This window comes from Mixophyes fleayi, chromosome 10 (genome assembly GCF_038048845.1).
Source record: "Mixophyes fleayi isolate aMixFle1 chromosome 10, aMixFle1.hap1, whole genome shotgun sequence".
In the NCBI taxonomy this organism is placed as follows: Eukaryota; Metazoa; Chordata; class Amphibia; order Anura; family Limnodynastidae; genus Mixophyes; species Mixophyes fleayi.
The window spans coordinates 76,359,642-76,385,155 of record NC_134411.1 but is presented as its reverse complement, the minus strand read 5'-3'; the positions used below and the strand labels follow the sequence as shown (position 1 = coordinate 76,385,155).

The 25,514-nt window shown below is 42.3% G+C and overlaps 1 protein-coding gene across 1 annotated transcript in view; it reads left to right on the top strand.

Annotated features, from left to right (window-relative positions):
- NECAB2 (N-terminal EF-hand calcium binding protein 2) overlaps nt 1-25,514 on the top strand; it is a 136,893-nt gene that overhangs the window by 94,068 nt on the left and 17,311 nt on the right. Inside the window, exons 6-8 of the mRNA XM_075188888.1 lie at nt 8,726-8,862; nt 17,421-17,533; nt 22,136-22,215. Of these exons, the coding sequence (XP_075044989.1) occupies nt 8,726-8,862; nt 17,421-17,533; nt 22,136-22,215 (330 nt within the window). The remainder of the gene's footprint in view (nt 1-8,725; nt 8,863-17,420; nt 17,534-22,135; nt 22,216-25,514) is intronic.

Below are 25,514 nucleotides of genomic sequence, written 5' to 3'. Positions count from 1 at the left end.
TTAAAAATGTTGCTTTTACATTTTCCCCCCATTATATCTGGAGACAGATCTAAAAAGGATTATATACGTTTTCAAAAAGCTGTAGATTGCAAAATAAAATATACAAATGCATTTAAAAAGAAATAACTATTTATTTATTTACAAATTGTATCATGTACATATCCTAATAAAATCTTCATTTTCCACAACACCTTTGTGCACACACCATAACAAAATGTAGTAGGTTAGGAAACCTCTCTGATTGCCTACAGACTTGGCTATAGTTCTATACATGATTTCTCACCATTATCATTAATCATCATTGTCCTGTACATAATTCTCCTCGAAGTAACGTTTCCCCCCCCTGTTTTTAATTATAAGAAGCACCATTGGTTGATTGACTAAGGGCTAGATTTACTAAGCTGCGGGTTTGAAAAAGTGGGGATGTTGCCTATAGCAACCAATCAGATTCTAGCTTTCATTTATTTAGTACCTTCTACAAAATGATAGCTAGAATCTGATTGGTTGCTATAGGCAACATCCCCACTTTTTCAAACCCGCAGCTTAGTAAATCTAGCCCTAAGACTCTTTTGCCCATTAGTTTGAATTCTTTTAATCATGGATTTAAACTGAAACGACAGAGGTTTTGAAAGAATCATTCTGAATTTCTACATATTCTATAGATATTTCTTGGAGTGTAGTTCCTTCATATAGTCTGTTACTGTCAATAGTTATTGTGCTATCTGTGGGGAAATCTATAGAGGGTGGCAAGTCCTTTATAATAGGAGTTCATAACTGGGGGGGTTGCAAGACAAGCTGCCCAGACTGCAGATGATCATTCATCTCTGGCAATGCCATTCTATAGTAAGGTCCGTCAGTATTTGTCCACTAGTCTGTCAGTCGGCATCTGAACCTCACTGCATCACACGCACTATAGTGAGTGTCCTGCATGGGCGAGTAAAGGGAGCTGGGATGTGGATGGGGCAGTAGAGTACGTTAGGACAGATGAGTACGTGAAGGAGGAGAGTGAGATTGGCAGTGAATGGGTGGGGAAGGAGGAATGGGAACTGCATGGTGGAGAATAATAGTATCATACGTTAAGTAAAAAACAAACAGTGTATAAAATAAATCTCCCTCGTGGATGGTGGGTGTTTTGTTAAATGCGTGTTTAAGTGTATTAATTTGTAGCTTTTAGTAATGTAGATGTAGGAAATAAGTTGCAGTGAAGCCGGTGATTTATTTTGAAACTTGTTTGGAGGGCCTCAGTCAAAAATGTTGAGAACCCCCTGCTTTATAGGCAGACGTTACATAAAATAGAGTGTAGAGTTACTTATAATAGACTGTGGCCATTATTTAGCGTTGGAAGCAAAGGGGTCAAATGCATATGGTTTATGGCACGCTGGGAAAATACCGGCTGCTTTTGCATGTAGCACATAAATCATACTTGTCGACTTTTGATATCTGTCCCCCGCATCACCATAGCCCCGCCCCCTGCTAGAAAAAGCCGAAATTCACGACATTGAATAGCGGGGGCTTAATGATGTCATTAAGCTTGCCTCCGCTATTTGTTGTGTTACAGTGAATGCAGTCAGGGACGGGGGGTCACCTACTCTTCCAGGAGTCCGGGAGCCTCCCGGAAACTCCGGGAGAGTAGGCAAGTATGCCATAAATACAGGACAGATTTATGTTTACACTGAATATAAACCTGAGCTAGGACATACCCCCCCCCCCACTCTAAATCTGTCCACACTATTTAAACCCCCCGCCCCCACGGCAGTACAAACATTTTGCCAAGATGCAGATTTACTTTGTACTTGAGACGGATAAGTCCTTTTCATAAACTGTTTACTGATCTTCTAAACACTAATTTTTCATCATTTCACATAGTTTCAGCAATAAATTGTACATTTTATGGTGTAAATATGATCTGGCAAATGTGTTTTTTGTCATTTTGAAAGTTAAGTATATAATAGGGGATAATAGAAAGCATATTTTTGTTTTAATGGCTTAGTGATCAAGCAAATATATATATATATTTACTAAATTACTGTAGATTTATAAAAGACCTAAATTTGCAGATATTATAATATGATAAATGTAACCCCTAAGTGTCAATAAAACTACTGCTCGCCGTGTGTCCCCTGGTAGTATCGGACGTACGCCCTCCTCTTAGAAAGCATAAAATCCTCCTGACCAGGATGGATTGCCCAATGTTTCTGCAGAGCAGGGATTATATTATGTGCCAAGGGAATTACTATGAGGATCTTACAGAAGAGAACTTTCAGGCTTCTTGAAATGTAATTTATCTCTTTTTACTAATCCACGAGAAGGACTGTAATGTGTTGGGAAGAAACCTTTTCCTAGATGAATATTAATGGCTGCATTGTGAAACAGGGGGGAAGTGTCTGCCTGAGCTGGTAGCAATGTGTATGAAGAAACCAATTTGAATGCTTGAAGACACTAAGACGGTGAGTCAATCCAGCGCGATGTGTCTCAGGTGCGGTCACAGATACATCGAGTTGATGTTGTGGCAGGAATCTCTGTTCATTTTTCCTCGCACAACATTGAGGTGTGCAGAAAAACGAGCTGCCGGTGTGCGCCACCGGACACCACGGCGATGTCCGAGCGGGTGAATTTATCAAAGGGCGAAAAGCACCATGGTATCAAAAACAGGCGTTTTTGCCAGTGATAGGGCTTCATCCTATACATCAAGGGGACAGCGCTGGTGATAGCACTCCTATGACCTGCAGTGACACCCGCCACCCCCCCCCTCTCTTCCAAAGACGATGATCTTTGTTGTTTTTTCTTTTTTGTTTTTTATTCACTCCAATTTGTGCGTATCAATTGTTTGTATTTATTTATATTTCTAACTATTTTTGTCCACTTAGTGGAACTGAAAGCCCAAGTCCACTGTGCAGGCGTGTAGCAGGACAATTGTAGGGTCTGGGGGTATGTTGGACCATGGAGGTTGAACCTTTGGGCAAAGCCAAAAAAAAGCACGGTACAAATTGTTCCTTTCCCCACAAAGTCTCTAACACAGAGGGGAGGACCATGGGAATGTTTTGGGGGCTCTCAGTGGATCTAGATACCAAAGAGCAACAAGTCTATAAAACTCTCAATGTGGTTTGAGCAATGAGAGGCTGACCTTGGAAAATGTCTTAGACTATGCATAAGGTGGTAAAGAATATTGTAAAGATCAGTGGTGGAACTACCATTGGTGCAGCGGATGCGGTGCAGCGGATGCGGTGCACCGGGGCCCATGGAGATAATATGGTCCACTGCACGGGGAGCTAGTGAGCTGTGGGCCCCGGTTCCCTCTTCCCTGCACCGGGGCCCACAGCTCTCTAGTTCCGCCTCTGGTAGAGATGCCTCACACTTAAGTATGTGATCAGTTTAATAAAATCAGGAAGTAATTATACCAAAATGTGATTTGACTGTTCTTAGAATCAAATAAAAGCAGGGATATAGTAGTTTTAGGGATTTGTTGTAAGGAGGACCCCGGAGACAGATGTGGCTTAGATCCGAGAATGGATGTGAAGGCAAATTATTGTCATTTTGCATATATCAGTCCATGTTTAAGAGGGAGAAAGGTCTATAATTTTGACATGTTTAAGAATCTTTTCTGGGCTTGGGAATCGTTGAAGCATTAGCCTCAGGCAGGGATTGAAAAACTATGTGCGAGGGAAAGGGATTTATAGAATATGTTAATAAAACCATCCTGTCCTGTGTCTTTAGCTAAGGAATCACTGCTAAGATTTTTGCTAGAGACAAAGGTGTGTTAAGGTATTGTAATTTGTACAAGGGGATTGTAGGTAGATTCTGGTTTCAGAAGTGTATGCATAGGATGTTGGTTAGAGGGGTGTTTCAAATTGTAGAGGATTTCATAGTAGTCTGCGAACGTAACAACAATGCGAGAAGGGTTACATTCCTTGAGACCATGTAGGATCCTTACAGCAAATATTCTAGAGACAGCTTGCTGCACTCTCTAATTTTACCTGCTTTATTACTCTTAGGAGCAGCGAGAGACTCATCTTCCTCTCCCGCACTCCTCTTCTGCCTTCCCTCTTTGCCTTACTTTACACTGGCTCCCCTTCTCCTACAGAATCCTTCTCAAACTGCTCACCCTCACCTACAAGCCCCTCTCCAACGCCACTTCCCCTTACATCTTCAACCTCCTCTACATTCGCACTCCATCCCGTTCCCTGCGATCAGCCAATGACCATCGCATCTCTTCCACTGTGATCACCTCATCCCACTAAAGAATCCAAATCTTCTCCCGAGCTGCCCTCCTCCAGTGGAACAACCTCCCATGCTCCATTCGACTGTCCCCTAGCCTGTGCACCTTCAAACAAGCACTTAAAACTTCCGTGTTCCTCAAAGCCTACTAGCCATCCACCTAACCTTCTCTCCATGCTTAACCTTTCTTCCGCTGTCTCGCTTCTTGCTTCTCTTGCAATTAATCCACTTGTGCCTCCTGTCTGTTGACCCACCCTTTAGAATGTAAGCTCCTTGGAGCAGGGCCCACTTCCCTCCTCTCTCTCTACCTATTTTTCTCCTCCAACTCCACTGTGCAAGCTATGTTTGGAGCTATTGAAGTTCTGGTATTTTTTGTTCTGTACTGTTTTACTCTGTATGGTCCACTGTCTGTATTCTGTACGGTGCTGCGGAAATCTTGTGGCGCCATATAAATAAAGATTAATAATAATAATAATAATAATAGCATAATATTCGTGCTTCGTTTGGAAGATGGCTCGCTCAGTATGACACATATTCAGTGTGTTGATTTTCTAACTTAGGCTAGATACACACTACAGTGTTTTCAGGCGATTATCGGATGATAAACGACCATTCTGCCCGATTATAGCCTTGTGTGTCCAGTGAAACAATGACCGATAGTTGTTCCAAAGGTACTGAATGGAATCGTTGATCAAGATTTTCAAACTGACTTCAAAATCTCGTTTAGTAATGAAATGATGCTGTTCCAATCCTACAGTATGTATGTATGTATGTATGTATGTATGCACTCACAATCAGGATCTCCATAGAGTTTACAGAGTTACGATCTTTACAGCCGATGGTTATGACAGATAAAGAGCACAAATCGTTTAAAACACGAAAACTTTTTTTTTTTTTTATCAGTTGTTGGTAAAATTGTTATAGATAACACATCGGGAGAAAATTTCTGTAGTGTGTACCTAGCCTTAGTTCGTTAAGAACCTCTGTCTTCTTTTTTTTTTTTTTTATATGTATGCTTTTTATTAATTGCTGCTAGAGTTGCTATTGCAGGATTTGAAAGGGTGAGGTATAAACTGAAATGCATTTTAAAATAGAAGAGAATATGTTATCCAAAGTAATAAGAAAATATGAAACAAAAGTGAAATTTTAATCTTGATTTATACCCGTGGTAAAGGCTGAAGACATTGGGGCATATTCAATTCTCGGCGGAAACTCTGAAAATCTCGCGGTCCGCGCACGATTACCATTATTACGGTAATCGTGCGTGGAAAAACAGTTAATACAGTAATTTACTCGCTGGATTTCAGCTCGCAGCTCCCTGAGCCGCGAGCTGAAATCCAGCTACATATTACCGTATTAACTGTGCTAGTTTTTCCGGGGCCTGGAAAAAAAACAATTGAATATGCCCCATTGGGTCAATCTTGGGTGGGAGCTTGAGGATAACATAGTAGGAGACACAAGGATGGTGACAGATGCAGGAGTGACAGCCTCCTCCCCCTTCACATCTTCACCCTGAGTAGCGCATGATCATCACTACACTTTGCTATACAGTTCTGATTTTAATAAAAAAGAAAATGGGTGACAAAGTTTTACTGTGACCCTTTTAAAAAATCAAAGTGTAGCTGAGTTTAGAGAACACAGAAACAAACTTTTAGTGGGGAGAGTGAAGGAAGACCAAATTTAAATTAACGAAGAGTTCGTTTTTGCCTACCGCGTATTAGCCTGCCGTGGACGGCGAGGGGGCGGTATGAACTTATTGGCCTATGGGAGCCTGAAATCTAAATCAGACTGTGTCATGGTAAGGAAGAATTATCAAGAGCAGTGTCAGAGGAGAGGTAGAAGTCAGCTAAAATGATAACTTTGTTTATGGAACAAGAATGGGTCCCACATAAGGGGCATATATAAGGGTATTATTATAACATAAATCTGTCAGTCTATTTCTCCAATTAGTATCAAATGCCTTCCATCTTCATCTAGAATTATCTTGGACTCCTTAATAGAGGTGGTATTATTAGAGAAAAGAAGGTCCACTCTATTATGTTGCATAGCGAAACCAGACAAAAAAAGATTGTGGATCATTTTTATTGTAGAATTTAGGGGAGTTCTTGGTCCATTTCCATTTCCTTAAAGCCAACAATATCCTCGATTTAATTCTTTCAATGCCTTTGGGGCTAACCATATCTTATTGGGAGAGTTTAATTCATTTAGGGAGACAGAATTTGGAGACTTCTATGTTTGGAACATTCTGGTATGCAAAGTAGTTGGGGGAAAAGCCAGTAAGATTGTCCAAAAGGTGTGCTGTACCTGTAGTGGGGGATAGGTGGAAGAATTGAAAACAGGGACAAACTGAGGGACAACTTAACCAAAATTGAAATGAGCCTTTATGATTATTTGTGATGAAATTAGGCATTCATTATCGACCAGGTTCTTAGGGGTCTACTTGTCAAGACCCCTCCGTTACGAAGGGTTTCCGTCGCTGCTTCAGGTGCGTTTCAGCATCTCAGTGGGTCAGGATGACCAATAGGCACCAATCATTAGGCCAAAGAAATCGTCCCCTTGGAATCTGAAATGTCCTAACAGGGAAAGTCTACAGCTCACAAGACTTTCAGTTCATGCACATTCATAAGCCCTACATTATTAATGTGTATGTCTTACCTGATCTTTAATTCACAACACCATTTGAAAAACAAAACCCAAAACAAACAAGCTTTCAAAAGTTTACCCAACTCCGTTATTTGTTTTTGTTCGAGGAGCTGAAGCTATTATCTGCACCTGATCCTCTGTAACTAAAAGCCTTCTACTTGCTCGCTCTGTATTGACAGAATAAACTTGCTAACAATATTCTGCTTCTGCAATAAATTGTCATGTGAAAAGAAGGAACAAAAGAATCTCGTTTTGGCAGCTAGCGGCGAGCAGACTGCGCCGAGCAGAGTTCAGCTGGGTGTTTGTTTTACAGAGATGATTAGTGAGGAGATGGGTTTGTTTTATCCAGATAACGAGCACAGCAATTTTTACTTCTTAATTATAAATTGGAAGCAGTGAATTTCACTCCTGCTGAGATAACCCTTTCTCTGCCTCGCAGTCAAAAATAAATAATTGGGCAACTTTCCATTACAATAACCGATTCCAACCATGATTTTCAGTGCCATTAAAGAGCATGGCATGGCATTTCACTTTGGTAGTAATTCTACCCATTGCCACGCTTTCCTTTGTTATTAAAATGGTTAATTGCAAAAAGTCACACAAATTGTGTGTGTGTTGTCTGATTAGTAATTCTAACTATTTTATCGCTGTGAAATTACCTCCCACTCCTACATGAATCAGTTTAGAGATATGATTATTTTTTTTTAGTATATGTGCGCCTTCAGAGATGTAGACAAGGGCACCCAAAAATAATGAGGAATTAATTAATTTCTTTTTTTAGTTTATCGCACTGCTGTTTGCGACTGTACGTGGCTGTAAGAGACAAGAAAACAGCGGGATGCTATATTGGTCTTTGCAAAGACTAACTGAAAACACCTATTTAGCCCCATGCAGGCTCCTTCCTCACCTGGCTGTGATTGTAAGATTGGAGTCTGCCCTTACGTTGGTTTCAAAAACTGGGTTCATTCACCGGCTAAGACAGCTCATTAGAAAATAAATACTTGCTGTTCCTTGGGGTGCTAGTTATTTTCACACTTTATTTCTGGAATTGTTAACAATCTGTTGAACCTGAGCAGCAAGTTGTTGACTTTAATACACAAGGAAGAAAAGATGAAATATATTAAATTATGTGGAGAATGGGTTGTAAAGGAGTTGGAGTCGGCACACCAATCTGCATTAGAAGGTCTTCTTGAGGTGATGTTGTTTAGAGTTTGTAGATTGCCATCAATATGCAGAGAGCCAAACTGTACAGGTGCTGTCGTTTATGCACCTCACTAAGATGTGTGTCGGCCTATGACCTCACACTTGCCAAAAGAGGCACCGACCTTTCGTTTTGTTGGATCATATCTGATGGTTTACAGCAGTAAGCAGAATTGCAACCTTCAAAGGGGCCACATGAGGCCCTAATGCTCCAGGTATACGGCGTGACCTCCCTGCACTGTACAGCAGAGGTCACATGAAGGGGATGTTGTTTGCCTTCTTCCTAATACGATTCGAAACAGTCTGTTGTGAGGGCCGCAAGAGAAGTCTCTTTGGGCCACAGGACGCATGTTGGCCAACGATGGTTTAGAGTGATTGTACGGCCACAAACGCTGTTTGAGGTGGAGATTTGGAATATGCTCGTTTTATTTTGAAGGCAGAAGGAGAAGTACCACAGTATTCCAGTTCACTTAGACCACTGGTCACACATAGTGGTCAGTTTGACTGAAAGATGCTAAATTGGCTGTCCTCGGTCTACACATCTCTCCAGCTATAACTTGTATAAATTTGCCTCAGGGCACAGATTTGAGGGTGAAGGTTCATTGTTGGCCCAGAATTACACATACTGATTGTAATATTCACCATACATGTCCTTATGTCTCCACAGGTGTATGAGAAGGGCACTAATGTTGACCAGTTTGTTACGCGGTTCCTGCTGAAGGAAACAGCCAATCAGATTCAGTCGCTTCTCAGTTCTGTTGAGAGTGCTGTGGATGCCATAGATGAACAAACAAATCAGATCAGGTGAGTTAAATCTAATCTATTTAGAAAAAGGCATATACCTGGTTTTTATATAGTGGTATCATATAACATTTTACTTCATTTTATTTGTTAAAATGGCAGTCCTATAATGCATAGTACATTATGTTGACATTACAATTTCCTCACTGATTTTGATCGATAAGTGAGGTGCCCTGTTCTGCAGTATAGATTATAGCTAATTTTTTTACTTTACTTAAATATTCTTTATATAGTGTGTGTGTGTGTGTGTGTGTGTGTGTGTATTTACCGAGAGATTGATATATTTATATTTTACTACATTTTGAATGACTATTTTTCCTCACAGATTTTTCACAAACTTCATTCAGAAATAATTTTCTTTGTTCTAATATATAGCCTAGTACTGCCAACTTTAAAGCACACCTATACACAACAGAGGCAGCCATTTTGTGGTTTGAATCGGGTAATATTTATGAGACTGCAGCAGGGGCGGATCTAGAAATTTTTTCTACCCCGGGCGATATAGGGGGGGTGATATAGGCCCCGCCCCCTTTCTAACTTCTAAGGCTGCCGGCGGCTGCACAGTATGTGCAGGTCCGTTCGGCAGTGATAATGTGCTGTCCCGCTGCTCTGATTGTGTTTAAAACACAATCAGAGCAGTGTAGCAGTGTACAGTGTGCAGCCGCCGGCAGCAAGCCCCTCGCCCCGATCGCCCCCCCCCCCCCCCCCTGAATCGGCCACTGGACTGCAGCCTGTTAATGTGCCACAAATTTGTAACTTCCTGAGGTACGACATGTCACTGGTTACTAGTGTGTTGATAACCTGCATTAATATATGTTGGTTTAGCCACAAAAGAGGTGCAACAGAGAGTGCTGTGTGCCTCATTGAGATCACTAGTTCCTATATACAGGAAAACCCTGGAAGTAATAATTGCAAGAGGGGTGACCATGTCCTTCTAGCAACAATATAGGTCAGACTTGGGCAAACAGACAAAGTCCTTGTAGAGCAGTGCTGGACAGTATTTTCATGCATTTCATGTGCTATTTTCAGTAACGTACAGATACCTCGGGGGCAAAACATTTTATAGTCTACCTTCCTTGCATACAAATGTTCTGTGCAATCTAGTGGCACGCATACATTTAGTTTTTACTTCAAAGACTATGCTGTGTCAGTTCTCACTATCGGTCGGCACTTACACCTGCCGTGGAGCTGTTGCAAATGATACGGCTAAAAAAAAGTAATTTAGAGTGACCCAGAATTGGCAGCATCTGCTTTGGGATACCCTCGGCACGGCCTTACTGCGCTGTCTTGTTCATCTGCCCTGTTCCACCCTTCATGTCGTAGGCAGTCCTGTCGCTTGCGTTCCGTCATGAATTGCATGCAATTGCGTTCGTCGGTGTAAGGTCCGTTTTGGAGCGTGTGCAGAGGTATTTCACGCAAAACCGGCACACAGATGGTCTCTGAAGATAAATCAGCCCCTGAATGAGCAACATTTTATCACTTATTCGTTGCTTTAGGCCTCCCTGTGGTTTGCCTGATAGTAGCATCAGCTCTGTTTTCACTGTAGTCAATGTCTACAAATGTCCCTTAAAGTTTGGAGCGAATTGTCATAGGAGAGACTTCATGAGGTAAGAAAGCCAGACGACAGAACTGCTTTCACATGCATTTGCAAGAAAAGAGTGACAGCGTGAATGTCACAGAAGGCTCATAGAAGTCCTGGCAAGTGCCAGATTATGATTGATGGCAAACTAAATGGCATCTAGGGACTGGGAAAATGTCACTGAAGAATAGAAAGAGACACTGTCAGACATGGGGAGTGTCAGAGACTACCTTTGAGGTATACAGATGCTAGTACACTAGGGGTAACCGGATATAGAGGTACATAGGGACAGCGGTACAAAAACACTGTGTCAGAGGCACTGACTAGCACTTGGTAAAAGGAACAGACATTGCCACAGAATTACCTAAGACATGTCAGTGTACAGGACCAGAGTTTCATATTGGTCTAGGTCACGCTTTTCCATGGAGATGAGAATCGCTCAGTGTAACCATGGAAACTGTTGGAGCGTAAAAGGAAGATTAAAAATGCCACTTCTATTCAGGACAGAAACTGTCTCCTAGCACGGTCTCTATGAATAGCCTGCATCGGCTTGATCTATATCTGCAGCCTCCTTTGCTGGTTCATTGTAGGATTTCAGCATCTCATAATAGTCCATGGTCACTGAGATGCAAAGAAAGTTCTGCTGCTCATGGTATATAACTGCAGCAGGTGCCACTTCTACTTTTAAGATGTTTTTAACTAGGGTCTTAAGGGCCAACTTGTGAAAAGTGCTATTGCCAGCGATAGGGATTTTTTTGCTTCGTCCTATAGGGTTATTTTTGCACGGAGGAGCCTAATTATCAAGTATCTCAGTACATGTTCTGTTCCTTTTAAACTCTTTATTTTGAAAGGACACATGCAGTGAATTCTTTCGCTATAGAAAGTGAGTAAAGCAGCATACACAAGGTCCATGATTTAGAGATATATAAAGCTGTTTTGAATAAACCATAACATCATACAAACAACATTTGAGGGATGAGAGGGAGGTAGAGAAGGGAAAGAAGAAGATAAAGCGGGGGTGGGGGGGTCTCATGGAGTTGACATTAAGTGCATTCTTCGTTCTTGGATGGTAGTAGATTTACTCTACCCTACTGTATTTAATCATTAACTCCTGCTTGTCCAGGGTGGCCTCAGTTTTGATGTGGGCACGGATTGAACAACTTATAGCCAGTCGGATCATCAGAATGTTGAGAGTGCTGATCTTGTAGGACACAGTGGTCTACTTGCGTGGAGGTGTAAGTAAAGGCAGGGCTGCATTTGGTGCCTTGATATGAGGTGGGATTGGATGCAGATGGGAAGTTGAAGGAAAGTAGTGGAAGCACAGACTTGTGTTGTGAGGCTCCCATCAAACTGGTGCAGGAAGATTGTGGTGTCAACAACACTCATGTATGAATTAAGAATTGTATCTGAAAGAAGTTCATTCATTCAACTTCTCTACAATGGCTGTAAAGATCCTGGACATATTATCAGTTACCTGTTTTGAAATATAATGAGAGGAATGAATCCTAAATATTCCACAATGGATAGGGTGTCTGTGTACGGCTGCCCATAGCTCTCAGAGTCAGACACTGACGGCAGCTTTATTCATGTTCTGTGTTAGGGGAAGAAATGCAGCCTCTATTCCCAGCAAACATTTGTCATTTTATTTTTACATTTTTACATCTGTCTCCCTAGGGGATTGATATGATTTATTAATTGCTTTGTGTCTTATGTATATATAGGAAAACCCCATTGTGTCTCTGTGCCCCCTGCCGCTTGGGAGAAAGCCTGTAAAATAGCAATCTCTAATAGCCCAATTTGGTTGCATACTGCACTCGGCTAGTTCCTAGAAGCCTCCCTCCGTACAGTCTAATTATTAGCATACAATGCGTGCTATATTATAGGCAGTGAGAGCACACGGAAGGACGCTGGGTGATTTATATATGCATAGCATTGTAAAATGAATGTATATTGTATATTTTTGACTGTTAAACTTTGTATCTGATAAATGCTAAATAGGCATTGCAAATCTCACATGGTAACAAGTTCTCTTTAGACGTGTTGTTCACTTTGGACAAGCCCTCCTTAATCATTCATGTAGATGACATATGGGGGGCACCTCTGATATCGAAACCCCCCTGTTATCTGAACCTGAGAACTGGCTTGTCGCTTCTCTGTGCTCAAGAACTTGGACCATCCATAGCACTCCCATAGAGCTCCATGGAAGCTGTTGTACATATTGGTCTAATATGCAGACCTACATCTTGTGCCTAGTTTAATGTGCAGACCCACATCTTGTGCCCTCTATAATGTGCAGACCCACATCTTGTGCCCACTATAATATGCAGACCCACATCTTGTGCCCACTATAATGTGCGGACCCGCATCTTGTGCCCACTATAATATGCAGACTCGCATCTTGTGCCCACTATAATGTGCGGACCCGCATCTTGTGCCCATTATAATGTGCGGACCTGCATCTTGTGCCCACTATAATGTGCGGACCCGCATCTTGTGCCCACTATAATATGCGGACCCGCATCTTGTGCCTACTATAATGTGGGGACCCACATCTTATGCCCACTATAATGTGCGGACCCACATCGTGTGCCCAGTCTATAATGTGTGCAGACCCACATCTAGTGCCCAGTCTATCATGTCTGCAGACCCACATCTAGTGCCCAGTCTAATATGCAGACACACATCTAGTGCCCACTCTGTAATGTGCAGACCCATATTTTGTAGCCAGTCTAATGTGCGGACCCACATCTTGTGTCCAGTCTATAATGTGCAGTCCCACACTTTTCACCCAGAATCTTTAGACATGTTTAACCTCTCTGCAGCCTTTGACACCGTGAACCACACCCTCCTGCTGCAAACTCTTCTCTCTCTCGGCCTCTCTGGTTCTGTCCATGCCTGGTTCGCCTCATACCTCGCTAATCGCTCCTTCTCTGTATCCACGTCTGGTTCTTCCTCCTCCCCCTACCCTCTCCCCGTAGGAGTCCCGCAGGGCTCTGTTTTTGGCCCTCTACTCTTTTCGCTCTACACTTCCTCCCTTGGTGCTCTCATCTCCTCCTTCGGTCTTCAGTATCACCTTTATGCTGACGACATTCAACTCTATATCTCCTCTCCTGATCTTTCCTCCACCATCCTCGCTCGGGTATCCGACTGCCTCTCCGCCATCTCCTCCTGGATGTCCGAGCGCTTTCTCAAAATCAATATCTCTAAAACTGAACTCATTGTCTTTCCTCCACCCAGACTCCCATCCCACCATGACCTCTCTATTGTCGTCAACAACACCACCATCTCCTCTGTCACCCAACTTCGCTGCCTGGGTGTCACCCTCGATTCCTCTCTCTCTTTTGCCACCCACATTCATTTCCTTGCCCTAGCCTGTCACTTCCATCTACGCAACATCGCCCGCATCCGTCCTTTTCTCTCTCAGGATGCCACCAAAACTGTCATCCACGCACTCATCATCTCCCGCCTCGATTATTGTAACCTCCTCCACACTGGCCTCCCCCACTCCCGTCTCTCCCCCCTCCGCTCTATACTCAATGCAGCAGCAAGACTCATCTTCCTCTCACGCCGCTCCTCCTCTGCCTTGCCTTACACTGGCTCCCCTTCCCCTACAGAATCCTTTTCAAACTCCTCACCACCACTTACAAGGCTCTCTCCCAGTCTACTGCCTCTTATATCTCTAACCTCCTCTCCATTCACACTCCTGCCCGCTCCCTGCGCTCGGCCAACGACCGCCGCCTCTCCTCCACCCTTATCATCTCTTCCCACTCCAGAATCCAAGACTTTTCCCGTGCAGCCCCCCTTCTCTGGAACGACCTCCCTCGTTCCATCCGTCTCTCTCCTACTCTGTGCTCCTTCAAATGTGCACTCAAAACTCACCTCTTCCTCAAAGCCTACCAACCGTCTACTTAACCCCCATCTCCACCCTTTAGCTCGTCATCCCTTCTCTCCTCTTGCCTCAACTGGCTCCTCTTGTGCCTGGTCTGTTTACCCTCCCTTAGGATGTAAGCTCGTATGAGCAAGGCCCCCTCCCCTCCTGTCTCCATACCTGTTCTTCCGCTCCGTCTTTACTGCATATGACTAGCCGGAGTTTCTGAAGTATTGGTACTTTTTGTTCATTGTTCTGTATGGTTTCACCCTGTATAGTCTACTGTTAGTACTGTGTGCGGCGCTGCGGATACCTTGTGGCGCCTAACAAATAAATGATAATAATAATAATAATGTATAGGGATAATGCATACCTGGCAACTGTTCCAATTTAAGAAGGACATTCCTGATTTTAGGTTTTGTCCCGAGATTGGAATAGCTTGGTCCCATTGGTCAGAAAGTTGGGAGGTATGTACCGTTCACATCTGCTTTTCATAGCCAGGCTAAACGTGTCTGTCGGACTGTGGAATAAATGGTTCAAAGAGAAATCTGGTCAGAAGCCTCCTACTTTATGTAAACATGGCTTTGGCACATACAAGATTCGTCTTTTTTTTTTAACTGCCAACATTATATAATAAACAGAGGTTGATAACATGCAGAAAGAATCCAGCTTTGTTAATGAAATAGCTACCTCACTGCCACAGTATTAAAGCTAGTGTGTTCGCTAGGACTGACCTTTCATCCTGGCTCTTTCATAGTGTCACTGGTTGCCTGGGGATATCGCCAACCTTGTCATATGACCTCATCATCAGGACCTGATAGTGCCAGAAAAAGCACTGGGACTGTCAATCATGACGATGCTATGATTAGTTGAACCTTCAGTTTCGGGTGGAAGTAAACAATCTAAACATAATTGCAAAGTATTACTGTATACTACTCTGATAATCAGCACCAATCGGCAAGTCACCTGACGTCTGCTGAAGTTAAGGGAGGCTGTCCACACTTGTACTGTGAGCATGTTTTACGACATACTATGCATGTAAGCCTCACAGAGCTTCCCAGACCACAGCAGACATCGGATCGGGTAAATTGCAGACACAGATTAGTTATTGGACAATTATGTTTAAATGATTTAATTCCACAGTTACACTTGTGGCAAACTAATGTCCTGTTAAAATCTACAGCCTGACAGTTTGCTGTGCATAGGCGAAATGCTTTGCCTATAATCACAGCTTTATTTTTTATATTTAGCTTTAAAAGCTTTTACCTATCTATTTGTGAATATTACCAGTACAGACTATGCAGCTATTATTGAGTCCATTCATGCTTATCTGTTCACCTATTCATCCACCTAACTGTAACATCCATTCATGAATATAGTGACTGTAACCGGCCCATTGTCGGTGTGTTGCAAATGAATAAAGCGTAGCCGCTAAAGGTAAGTAACGATAAGATTAACAAAAGCATTCCTGAACACTAGGCTGTCTGGCTGCTCATTCTGGGCCTGACTCATTAAGGAAAGTAAGGCAAAAAAAGAAGTAGATGTTCTCCGGGACAAACCATATTACAATGCAAGGGGTGCAAATTAGTTTATTATTTTGCACATAAGTTAAATACTGGCTGCTTTTTCATCGAGCACACAAATACTTGATAGCTTTATTTTTACACTGAAATGTAAAGTTGATCTAGGACATGCCCTATCTCAACTATAAACCTGTCCCCACATTTTAAATTTACCTCCCTTTCCAATGCAACATGGTTTGGCCCAGGTGCAAAGTTACTTATTTGTTATGCTTTGTTCTCCTTAAAGACTCAGTCCCTCTGTGATTATTGTATCATAGGGTACTTAGCTGACAGTGGTGCCTAACTTCCAGGGGCAGTTCCAATTTTTAAAGGTTTGTCCTGGAAAATGTCCCTGTTTTTCAGTATCGACCAACTGCACAATAAAGTTGATATTTCTCTGCATCTTAGATACATTTATTACATCAACTTATTGTTGAAGAATGCTTCAAATAAAACAAACATCATTATTATTAAGTTCTGTAAACATGACATGATGAGAATTGTAGTGCACCAAGGTATGTTGAGACAACATCGCCTGTGACATGCTTAAATAGATCAACTCCGCAGCCCTCTGTCCCTTGAAATTGACAACTCAAAGGATAGTAACTATGTGTATGGTACATCTGTACACAACGACATACTGTCACGCAGTTCCACATCGCTAACAAACGTGGATGCCAAGGGAAGTTACGGGGGCAGTTCTGAATAACTGAACATGGATGCGCCCTTAGGAATACATGAGATGAATATATAGAGGCAGTGGTTTTATATTCTATGTATATAATGACCACTGTATTATTTATTTTCTCAGATAAAGCTACATTTGTAGTAAACACTTCCCATTCAAGGTTACAAGATCGTACAATAGTGGAACCGAGTAGAAAAGTGCATTAACCTGAACATTTTATTGACAACACTAATCTACTACAAATAGCAAGCACCACACCAGTGTTATTAACCGCTTATTGATGGTAGATTCTCAATAGTATACACAGTTTGGACTTATCATGGGAGGGGCTCACTTGTGTCCCAATTTTGCTTTTAAAAATATTGGTATGTGCTGGCATGAGGTATGTGTGTGTATATATATATATATATATATATATATATATATATATATATATATATATATATATATATATATATATATGTGTGTGTGTGAACGGCCTCTCTGATGACACTCTAAACTATTTGAGCCTTGATGTTTATTCAGCAACATCCTCTGCTTCAATTCCAAAGTATACTTTGTATTTGATTCTCATAGCGGTAGATAAACATGGAGACAAGTAGATGATAAATGGATGGAAGTTTTGAGCCAAATAGGTCAATGAAAATTCTTTTGCTGCAATTGGTGCCAATATTTAATCATCTGTTTAGCGGTGATCCATTTCCAGGAAGCAGGTATATTGATAATCCAATTCTACAGCTGACAACAGGGAAGACGCCAGACATGGGAGATACTCAAGATTATTTAAAAATAAATAACTATATATAGCTGGGTTTCTAGTTGTGAAGTAAATGAACGTGACTTTCCTAATTCTTTCTGTTGTAGACACTGCCATAATAAGGGACCAGGAATGATGGACGGCTGGTATGAAGATGCCGCACCTACTTACACTGCAAGTAGGAGCTCCACCAAGGAACTGAGGAAGAGCATCAAAAGTAGTGAGCAAACTATCGGTCTCTATTGATGTACACGAATACGTCTCTGTATGTAAATATACATATACCCCCCTAGACAAACAGGGGGCTCACTCAGAGAGGACCTCATTTACAAAACGCTCTGGATGCGCACAGCAAATCACTTTGGGTTTCCACCGCTGCAAATATATGGTCCGCATTACTAATGTCCGATCTGTAGCGCTGTCACCACAAACTAGAAGTGCGCCTAGCAATCTGAAGAGGTGCACTGTGCAGATTGTACCTCTCATCAAAGTCCAACCTGTTATCTCTTAAGAACCATCCCTTTTATTACATCATTATTTTTCTCTTAAAATACATCTCAATTTCAGATTATTTATGGCTTAGATTAGTCATGAGAGGGGATACCGGCACTGTTTTTATTTCATGTGGCAGTTTTGGTTATATTTTTTAATGTGGTCAATGCGCGCCTATAAGTGCGCTTCTCTACTCTACGCAAAGTAGAGGAATGCTCTTAAAAATGTATCCCAAGTCTACCTCCACATAATTAAATATAATTTTTACACTGCTCCGTTAAACTCTGACCGATCCAGCTACTCCATATATAGCAAGGAACGCCCTCACCCTGACTAACTCCTCCCATCCACCAACAAAATAATGCACAAATCTTGGAGCACCTGCACAAACAGTATTGTGATTGGTCATTGATACACAGTATGCTAATTGCATACTGAGCAGTGCTCTGTTCCTCCCCCACCAACATTCTGTAATGGTTTAGATCAGGCCTGTCCAACATGCGGCCCTCCAGGTGTTGTGAAACTACAAGTCCCAGCATTCCCTTCCAGCTATCAACTGGTTGTCTACCAGCAAAGCATGCTGGGGCTTGTAGTTTCACAACACCTGGAGGGCCGCAGGTTGGACAGGCCTGGTTTAGATGGAGCCCTGACATACAGCAGAGGTTGGTATTGGCCATGATTAGCAGGATAGATGTGCTGTTTAGCAAGCTAAACTGCTTGAAGAGCATGTTAATCGCTAGCCCAACACAGCCCTTGTCGCTAGGATGCACCCCAAGTTATTCTGTTGCAAGATTATTAAACCTTAGTTGGATTTACAGGAGAAGGTAAAAGTGATTATGGGAAAGAGAGGAGAAACAATGGCATCTGTATTCAATCGAGGGCTATGTAGGCAAATTTACTAGCACAATCATAAAAACTAGCTAAAATATTATAACAAGAATGTTTGCATTCATTTATCATTTAGTATTCACATTAGAAAAATCCAAAGGGCAAATAAAAAAACTTTAAATCCTCCAGCATGTAAGCTCTTACGGGCAGCGTGTTCTCTGATTTGTCTCATGTTCGTCCACCTCGTACATCCCCGGTGTCATGTCTTATGTTGAAAATGTTGCTGTTTACTGATCTGTATGTAATTCCTATCTCTATCAGTGTTATTGGTAATTGTTAGCTCACGGCTAACCATGTGTGTGCCATAATGCTTAATTGTATACATGTATACGGTATTATGTTTACTGTATTCATCCTGTCACATCTGATTTTCCGGCACTACAGGATCTGTGGCTTCCTATAAATAAATGCTGATGATGATGATTCTCTTTAAAGGAATTGTCCATTTTTTTTGTTTACCATCTTTCATCCTAACAAGTATTTTATGGCCCAAAGGGTAATTTTTGGCGATTACACCACCTGCCTCTCTCTTTATCATTGGTTAGATGTACTGTGCTTAGAGAGTGTATCTAACATTAGCTGCATCCGCTCCAAATGAATGTCGTCGTCCCCTAGCACTGTGTCATCTGCTGATGTCAGCAAGATTGAATTGTACATTGTAAAAAGCTAATAAATGTACAGGAATTAATGTCTTGTTCATTTATATATCGAAGCCACTGGCATTAGAACCAAGCTCCCATGTAAGCTCCAATCAAAGGAAAAAGACAAAAAGAAGTTACGAAAAAACAAAAATCTCATGATTACAGTTTGTGGTTTACTATTGAAATGGAAGGGGAGTTTTATGAAAATAAGGGAAGGGCCTGGCAAAGCTACACCACTATTTGGGGGACTCCTGGTCGATACTTAGACCTTACTTGCCAACTCTCCCTGAACGTCAGGGAGACTCCCTGAAATAGGGGTGATCTCCCTCACTCCCTGAAGAGTCTGGCATTCTCCCTAATGCTGATCCAGTACAAGACGTGGTTGGCTTCGCCATCTGTGGCATGATGACACAGTTCAGAAATTGTGTCCTATGTCCATGTATTGATGTCTGTGGAGGTGGCCATTTTCATGGAGACCAAGATTTAATCAAAGACTGACAGGTAAGACAACATGACTTCAGTAATGGAGACAGAAATGTAAAAGACACTTCAGTCTCTAGAGATTCATTAGCTGCTTTTCTTTAAGCATAGTTGCCTACTCTCCCGGAATATCTGGGGGCATTTATGGGAGACCTCCGGGAGAGCCAGGCAACCTCCCGGTTCTCGTTCACACAATAGATAAGTGACAGTGGTGGGGCTTAATGATGCAAATATTGTCATATTAGCCCCCCCCCTACCTGCAGTAATTGGCCGAAATTGTGACAATCGTTTAGGGCAGGGTCAAAATGATGTGATTTGTCAAGCCCCACCCCTACACGCCCACCTCCCCCGGGATCTCCCCAAAGCCAACGAAAGTTGGCAAGTATGACTTAGAGACAGAACTTAAAATAAGAAACAGCCTGTCTGGCTGTGTAACTCTGGGTTCAGGGGGCCAAGAGGATGGCATTGGGCGACATTGACTCATAGCCTCTGCACACCGTATACCTGTAATAGATAACCCAGTGATACATGAAAATAGTTAAAGCAGCAATCACATGAAAAAATGAGGTGTGTATTTTTACCATAAATCACTGTGGCAGGCTATAAGAAGAATCTTGGTAACAAGCATCATTCCGTGGTTTGTTTTTTCAGGCTCCTGTTAATAATTTATAGCTCTGCAAGGTTTGCACAGTGTCATGTGACTACCATGGCATCCACAGTTTCTAGGTATAAGATGTAGTGAGCAGAGAGGCTTTGGAAGGCTCAGTCTGCTACTGCACTGTAAAATATTCCTCCTTCTCCACCCTCAGCCACCACATGGCCACAGAGGCTTCCTGCACAGTTCACAACACTGAGAAGTATGGAAACAGCAGAAATGGAAGCTATGGAAAGACAGAGAGACTGACTCAGAGGTCATGTGACCTCCACATGATCAAACTTCAATTTCTGACACAAAAATGCATTCTAGCCTTTCATCTTTCCACCGCCTAGTGCCAGGGGACTTGCATCTTTCCTCCTATCTCCTTTAAGATTGATGATGTTGCTATCTCTCCTGTTTCCCATTTGACCTGAATTAGGGTTCTCTGCCCTTATTTTAACCCACATCCATTCCTTCACCAAATCCTGTTGCTTCCACCGTTGCTACATTGCCAAGATTCACTCTTTTCTCTCGCCAGGAACGTCATCCAAGGTCTTGTCATCTCCTGCCTTGATTATTGCAATCTTCACCTCTCTGGCTCATCTGAACCCCCTGAAATCGGTCCTGAATGCAGCATTGTGGCTAATCCTCCTATCCCGATGTTTCTCTTCTGTTGTCTCTCTGTAACGCCCTCCATTGGCTTCACATTCCCTCCAGAATACAATTCAAGTTACTTAACCTTACTTATAAAGCCCTCTAACACCTCCCGCTCCTACACCTCCAGAATTGTCAAGGAGTACTCCCCTACTCTCCACTTCGTTCTATCAATGATTTTGGTCTCTCCTCATCACCTGTCACCATCTCACACTCCCGCCTTCAGGACTTTTCTTGTACTGCTCTCCACAATTGCAGCTACCTTCCCTGTCCAACCAAACTCACCCCACAACCTCAAATCTTAAACGTTCTCTTAAAACTCACCTTTGTACACTTTCCTACCTCGCCCCATCCTAAGACGCTCCACATGCCCCTTCCACTACTTTCCCTCCACCCCTAGAATCTCCATTTACTTCCCTAATATTCTTGAATATTAACTCTCACAAGTTTGGACCTACTATGTCCTCACCCTCTATGTAATGTTTCCTTTCATCTAGTCTTGTCTCCCTACATAGTTGCTTTCTCTATTGTCTCTTGTATTGATTTTTACTGATTTTATTGCTTCTCTTGTCCCTTACTTATCTGTATTTTGTTTTGTTTATTTTTTGTTGATTGTGTGTCGCTGCAGATTCTGTGGCCCCATATAAATAAATATAAGGTGATGATGATTCCTGCTGAGAATCTGTGAGGGTGACTGGCAGCCCATACTTGTCTCCCCTCCAGAGAGATTTTGAAAAGGAGATAATGATTTGTAGGAGGACAGCTAAGTAAATTAACTATCAGATGAATGTTTAAAAGGTACTATTGCAAGAACAAAAAATCTATGTGGGCTTTCTGTTTTAATTTAGATACAAAAAAAATTGTTATTTTTGGTTTGTAGTTAATCTTTGTTATAATGTCATCCATCCCGATACCAGTGTCCATTATCCTGTCACACTTTATATGCCCTGAGATCTGATGATACTCAACGAGTGCCGTTGTTTTACAGAACTCCTGTTGAGGGTGTATATTGTGTTTTTTGTGTGCACAGGTTGTTCAGATGTGAAGGAGGAAGGTCTGGAGGCTCAGATTAACCGACTGGCTGAGCTGATCGGAAGACTGGAAAGTAAGGTAATTCATTCTGCTGACAGCGTAAAGGATCACTGATATAGCTATGACCTGCGGACTGGCATCATGTAGGCTCAGAAGAGGTATAAAGCTTTGTGGCTCAACTCTGTGTGATGTGAGATGACACAGAAAGGGGATGTCAGTGCAATGGTCTTGGTTCATCTGTCTCGTACACTGGAATATCATTTCTCTACTAGTGGTGCAAAAAGCGTTATTCAAGGATATTTAAAATGATTTTTCCATTTGAGATGAGATGGCAAAAAAATGTTTTGTAAAATTAGCCTTTTCCTACCATTTTAATGTTAAGAATAGTCTGCAGATCCCATCAATTGACTGTTTCTCATCTCTCTGTGATCACATACTGATAGGTCTGAAACAGTCAGTTTATAGTCTCCCATCAAATAGCTCAAAGCAGGTATTTGTCAGTTTCCTTTATTGGACTCTCCAGCTCTTCATTTTAGGGAGTTATACACGTATCCACTCTTTTGAATTGTAATTAAGTTTATTCTTTTTCACCCCATAATTGCACCGTCTCCAAAAATGTTATTATTTTAGAATCAGAGTGTACATCTGGTACTTCACATGCGTGGAAAAAAATTACATGCTAACAAAAACTATGCCCCTCCCCCCCTACACACACACACACACACACACACACACACCCACAATGCCTGTTCTAACTAGCTATAGTCCTCACTCACCTTAACAAATTCCTATTATACAAACACTTTTTGCACCATTAACCCCCTCTCGCCAACTCCCATCCTCCCATAACCCTCCCACCCCTCATTTTTTCTTATCGTTTGCTTGCATGTTAAATGTTCCTTTCAAAAAATCTAAGGAGAAAATGGGGGCTACATAAAGTGTGGAGAGAGAAGGTTATTGTTTTGCATTTTTAATGTCTGTTCAGAATAGTGTGTTTAAAAAGCAAAAAAAAGAATAGGAGGGTACAGTAGTTGATATTAGATTTAAGAAGACACACTTAATATAGCTGAACTATATCTGTTCTACTTTCTACAGTGCAGTAGTTGGATTAAATTGAATTACCCCTTTTTATTCCCACAAGTTCATCATTTTTATTTCTAAAATTCCACACCCACGCCTCTGTTAGATATCTCCAGCCCATGTTGGTTGTTCTGATTTGAGAGGAGATGCACGTTTTTAAAGTCTGATCTGCCAGTCCATATGTATGCAAAAAACATGCCCCTCCCTTCTAACATGACTATGGAATTTAAAGGTTTGCCTGGTATAAGCAGAACACAGAGTACAGTACAGTCACCGCATTAGAGCCTAAATCCATCCCTGTCGGTCATTGTATAATTGAATCTCTAGCTTTGTTCTCTGCTCTTAAAAATTTCAGTTTCCTTCTCATTGCTTGCAGCAAGGAAAAAGCTGCAGATCACAAATGGGAGTGCATTGCTGTAGGTTTTTATAGCATTTCATACATACTTGCCTACTTTTGGCAAGTTGTATCCGGGAGAGGGGTGTGTCTAGAGGGCGGGAGGGGCGGGGCGCAGCCAAGCGACCAAAATGACGCAATTCACAGCGAATCGCATCATTTTAGCCCCATAATTGTGGGATGCGGGAGACTTGCCATCTCTCCCGGGAGTCTATGAGACTGACCCGAATTTCGGGAGTCTCCCGGACATTCCGGGAGAGTTGGCAAGTATGATTTCATACAGAGCAGTTTGTAACAATATACACCACACAGTACAGCTGCAATGTAGTTATCAGTGGCAGAGAGTTTTTCTGTAGGATATAATACAGTAACTCTGCATGAAGTACAGGGTAAAACTTGGGTCAATAAAATGTTGTTTGTTTAGGCAGTAATGTGATTTTGAGTTCATAGGTCTAGGAAGCTAATAAGAATCCCTTAGTTCTTTCTCCACATAGGGTGGAGGTGTGGTACTGATTTACTGCAGATGTATAAAATAAGTGAAAGGATCGTTATTAAGACACGTTGCACTGTAATTTGTCAGGTTAGAAAGGAGAGCAGAAAACACACAGTGCTAAGTCCCTTGACATTCAGTGAATTATAAATAGAATGTTGTTGCTGGCTGACATTTGTGTTAAACTCATGATTAAAGTGTACCTGTAATGTACAGACAGTGAAGGCATCCATTCTGTTGGCTAAACCCGTGGGCGTAACTAACAGAGTAGAAGGAATCGTAGCCTGCTGGGGCCCCTCAGGTGCCGGGTTCCACGCATGCTGCTCTGGGCCCTCCTGTCGTCTCCATTGAGCACCATGCAGAGAATAGAGCAGTGCCAATGTTCGTCTAGAATCTTAATGAGCCATGTGACCACCATCGCCACCGAAGGATTCAAAGCCCAAGAATGATGTGGGCAAAATTTGCCATTCTCTGTGTCCTTCACCTTGAATCCTCTGGGGCCCCTTAGCAAAATAAATGCTGCAGGGTTCTCAAAATTCTAGTTACACCTGTGGCTAAACAAATATTAATGAAATCGCAGCATAGGCAGGGCCTGTGCAAGGTTTCTCAGCGCCCTAGGAAAGTCCTGAGCCTACCGCCCCTCCTGCCTCCAATTCCAACTTCCTAGCCCTTCATAGCATTGACATTTGTAAAATAAAAATAGTAACTCTTACCTCCTCCTGGCTGTCTGGTAAAGTTGCAGTGCAGGTGCAGTCCAGATGTACTGATGTCCAGATGTACTGATGTCTGACGCAGGATGCTGTCCAGGCTTCACTGCTGCCCAGGAGCTAACGCAAGAAATCCAAAGGGGAGGCTCCAAATGTTAAATTTCAGAACAAAGCAAAATAATACATCACATCATTCACTTGTTATATACTGCCCACCAGCTTTGCTCACACAAACCCCCTGCCCTCCAGCTATTGTTACAGATGCCATCTGTACCCTTCAATTCTTGCCACAAATGCCACCTCCATAGTACCATCTTTTCTCACATGCCCCCCTGTCCATTAGCTTTTGTTTCATATGCACCCCTGCTTTAGCCAGCTTTTTTCACACAGGTCCCCCTGCCCACCAGTTTCTGTAGCGCCCTCTATCCTCCATGGTCTCCAGCCCTCTCTCTCCATGTTTTCTGTAGCCCCCTCTCCCCCATTTTCTCCGGCCCCCTTTCACAATGTTTGCTGTAGTCCTCTCTGCTCCCCATTTTCTCCAGCCTCCTCTCTCATCGTTCACCATAGCCCCTTATAGCCCCCCAATTTGCTCCAGCCCCCTCTCCCTCCGTTTTAATGTAATTAACTTTTCTTCTTTTCTCCTCGCCTGTATGTCCACTGCTTCTTTCCTGCTTCTTCTTTTCTTCCTTGAGCCTCTCGGTTCCTC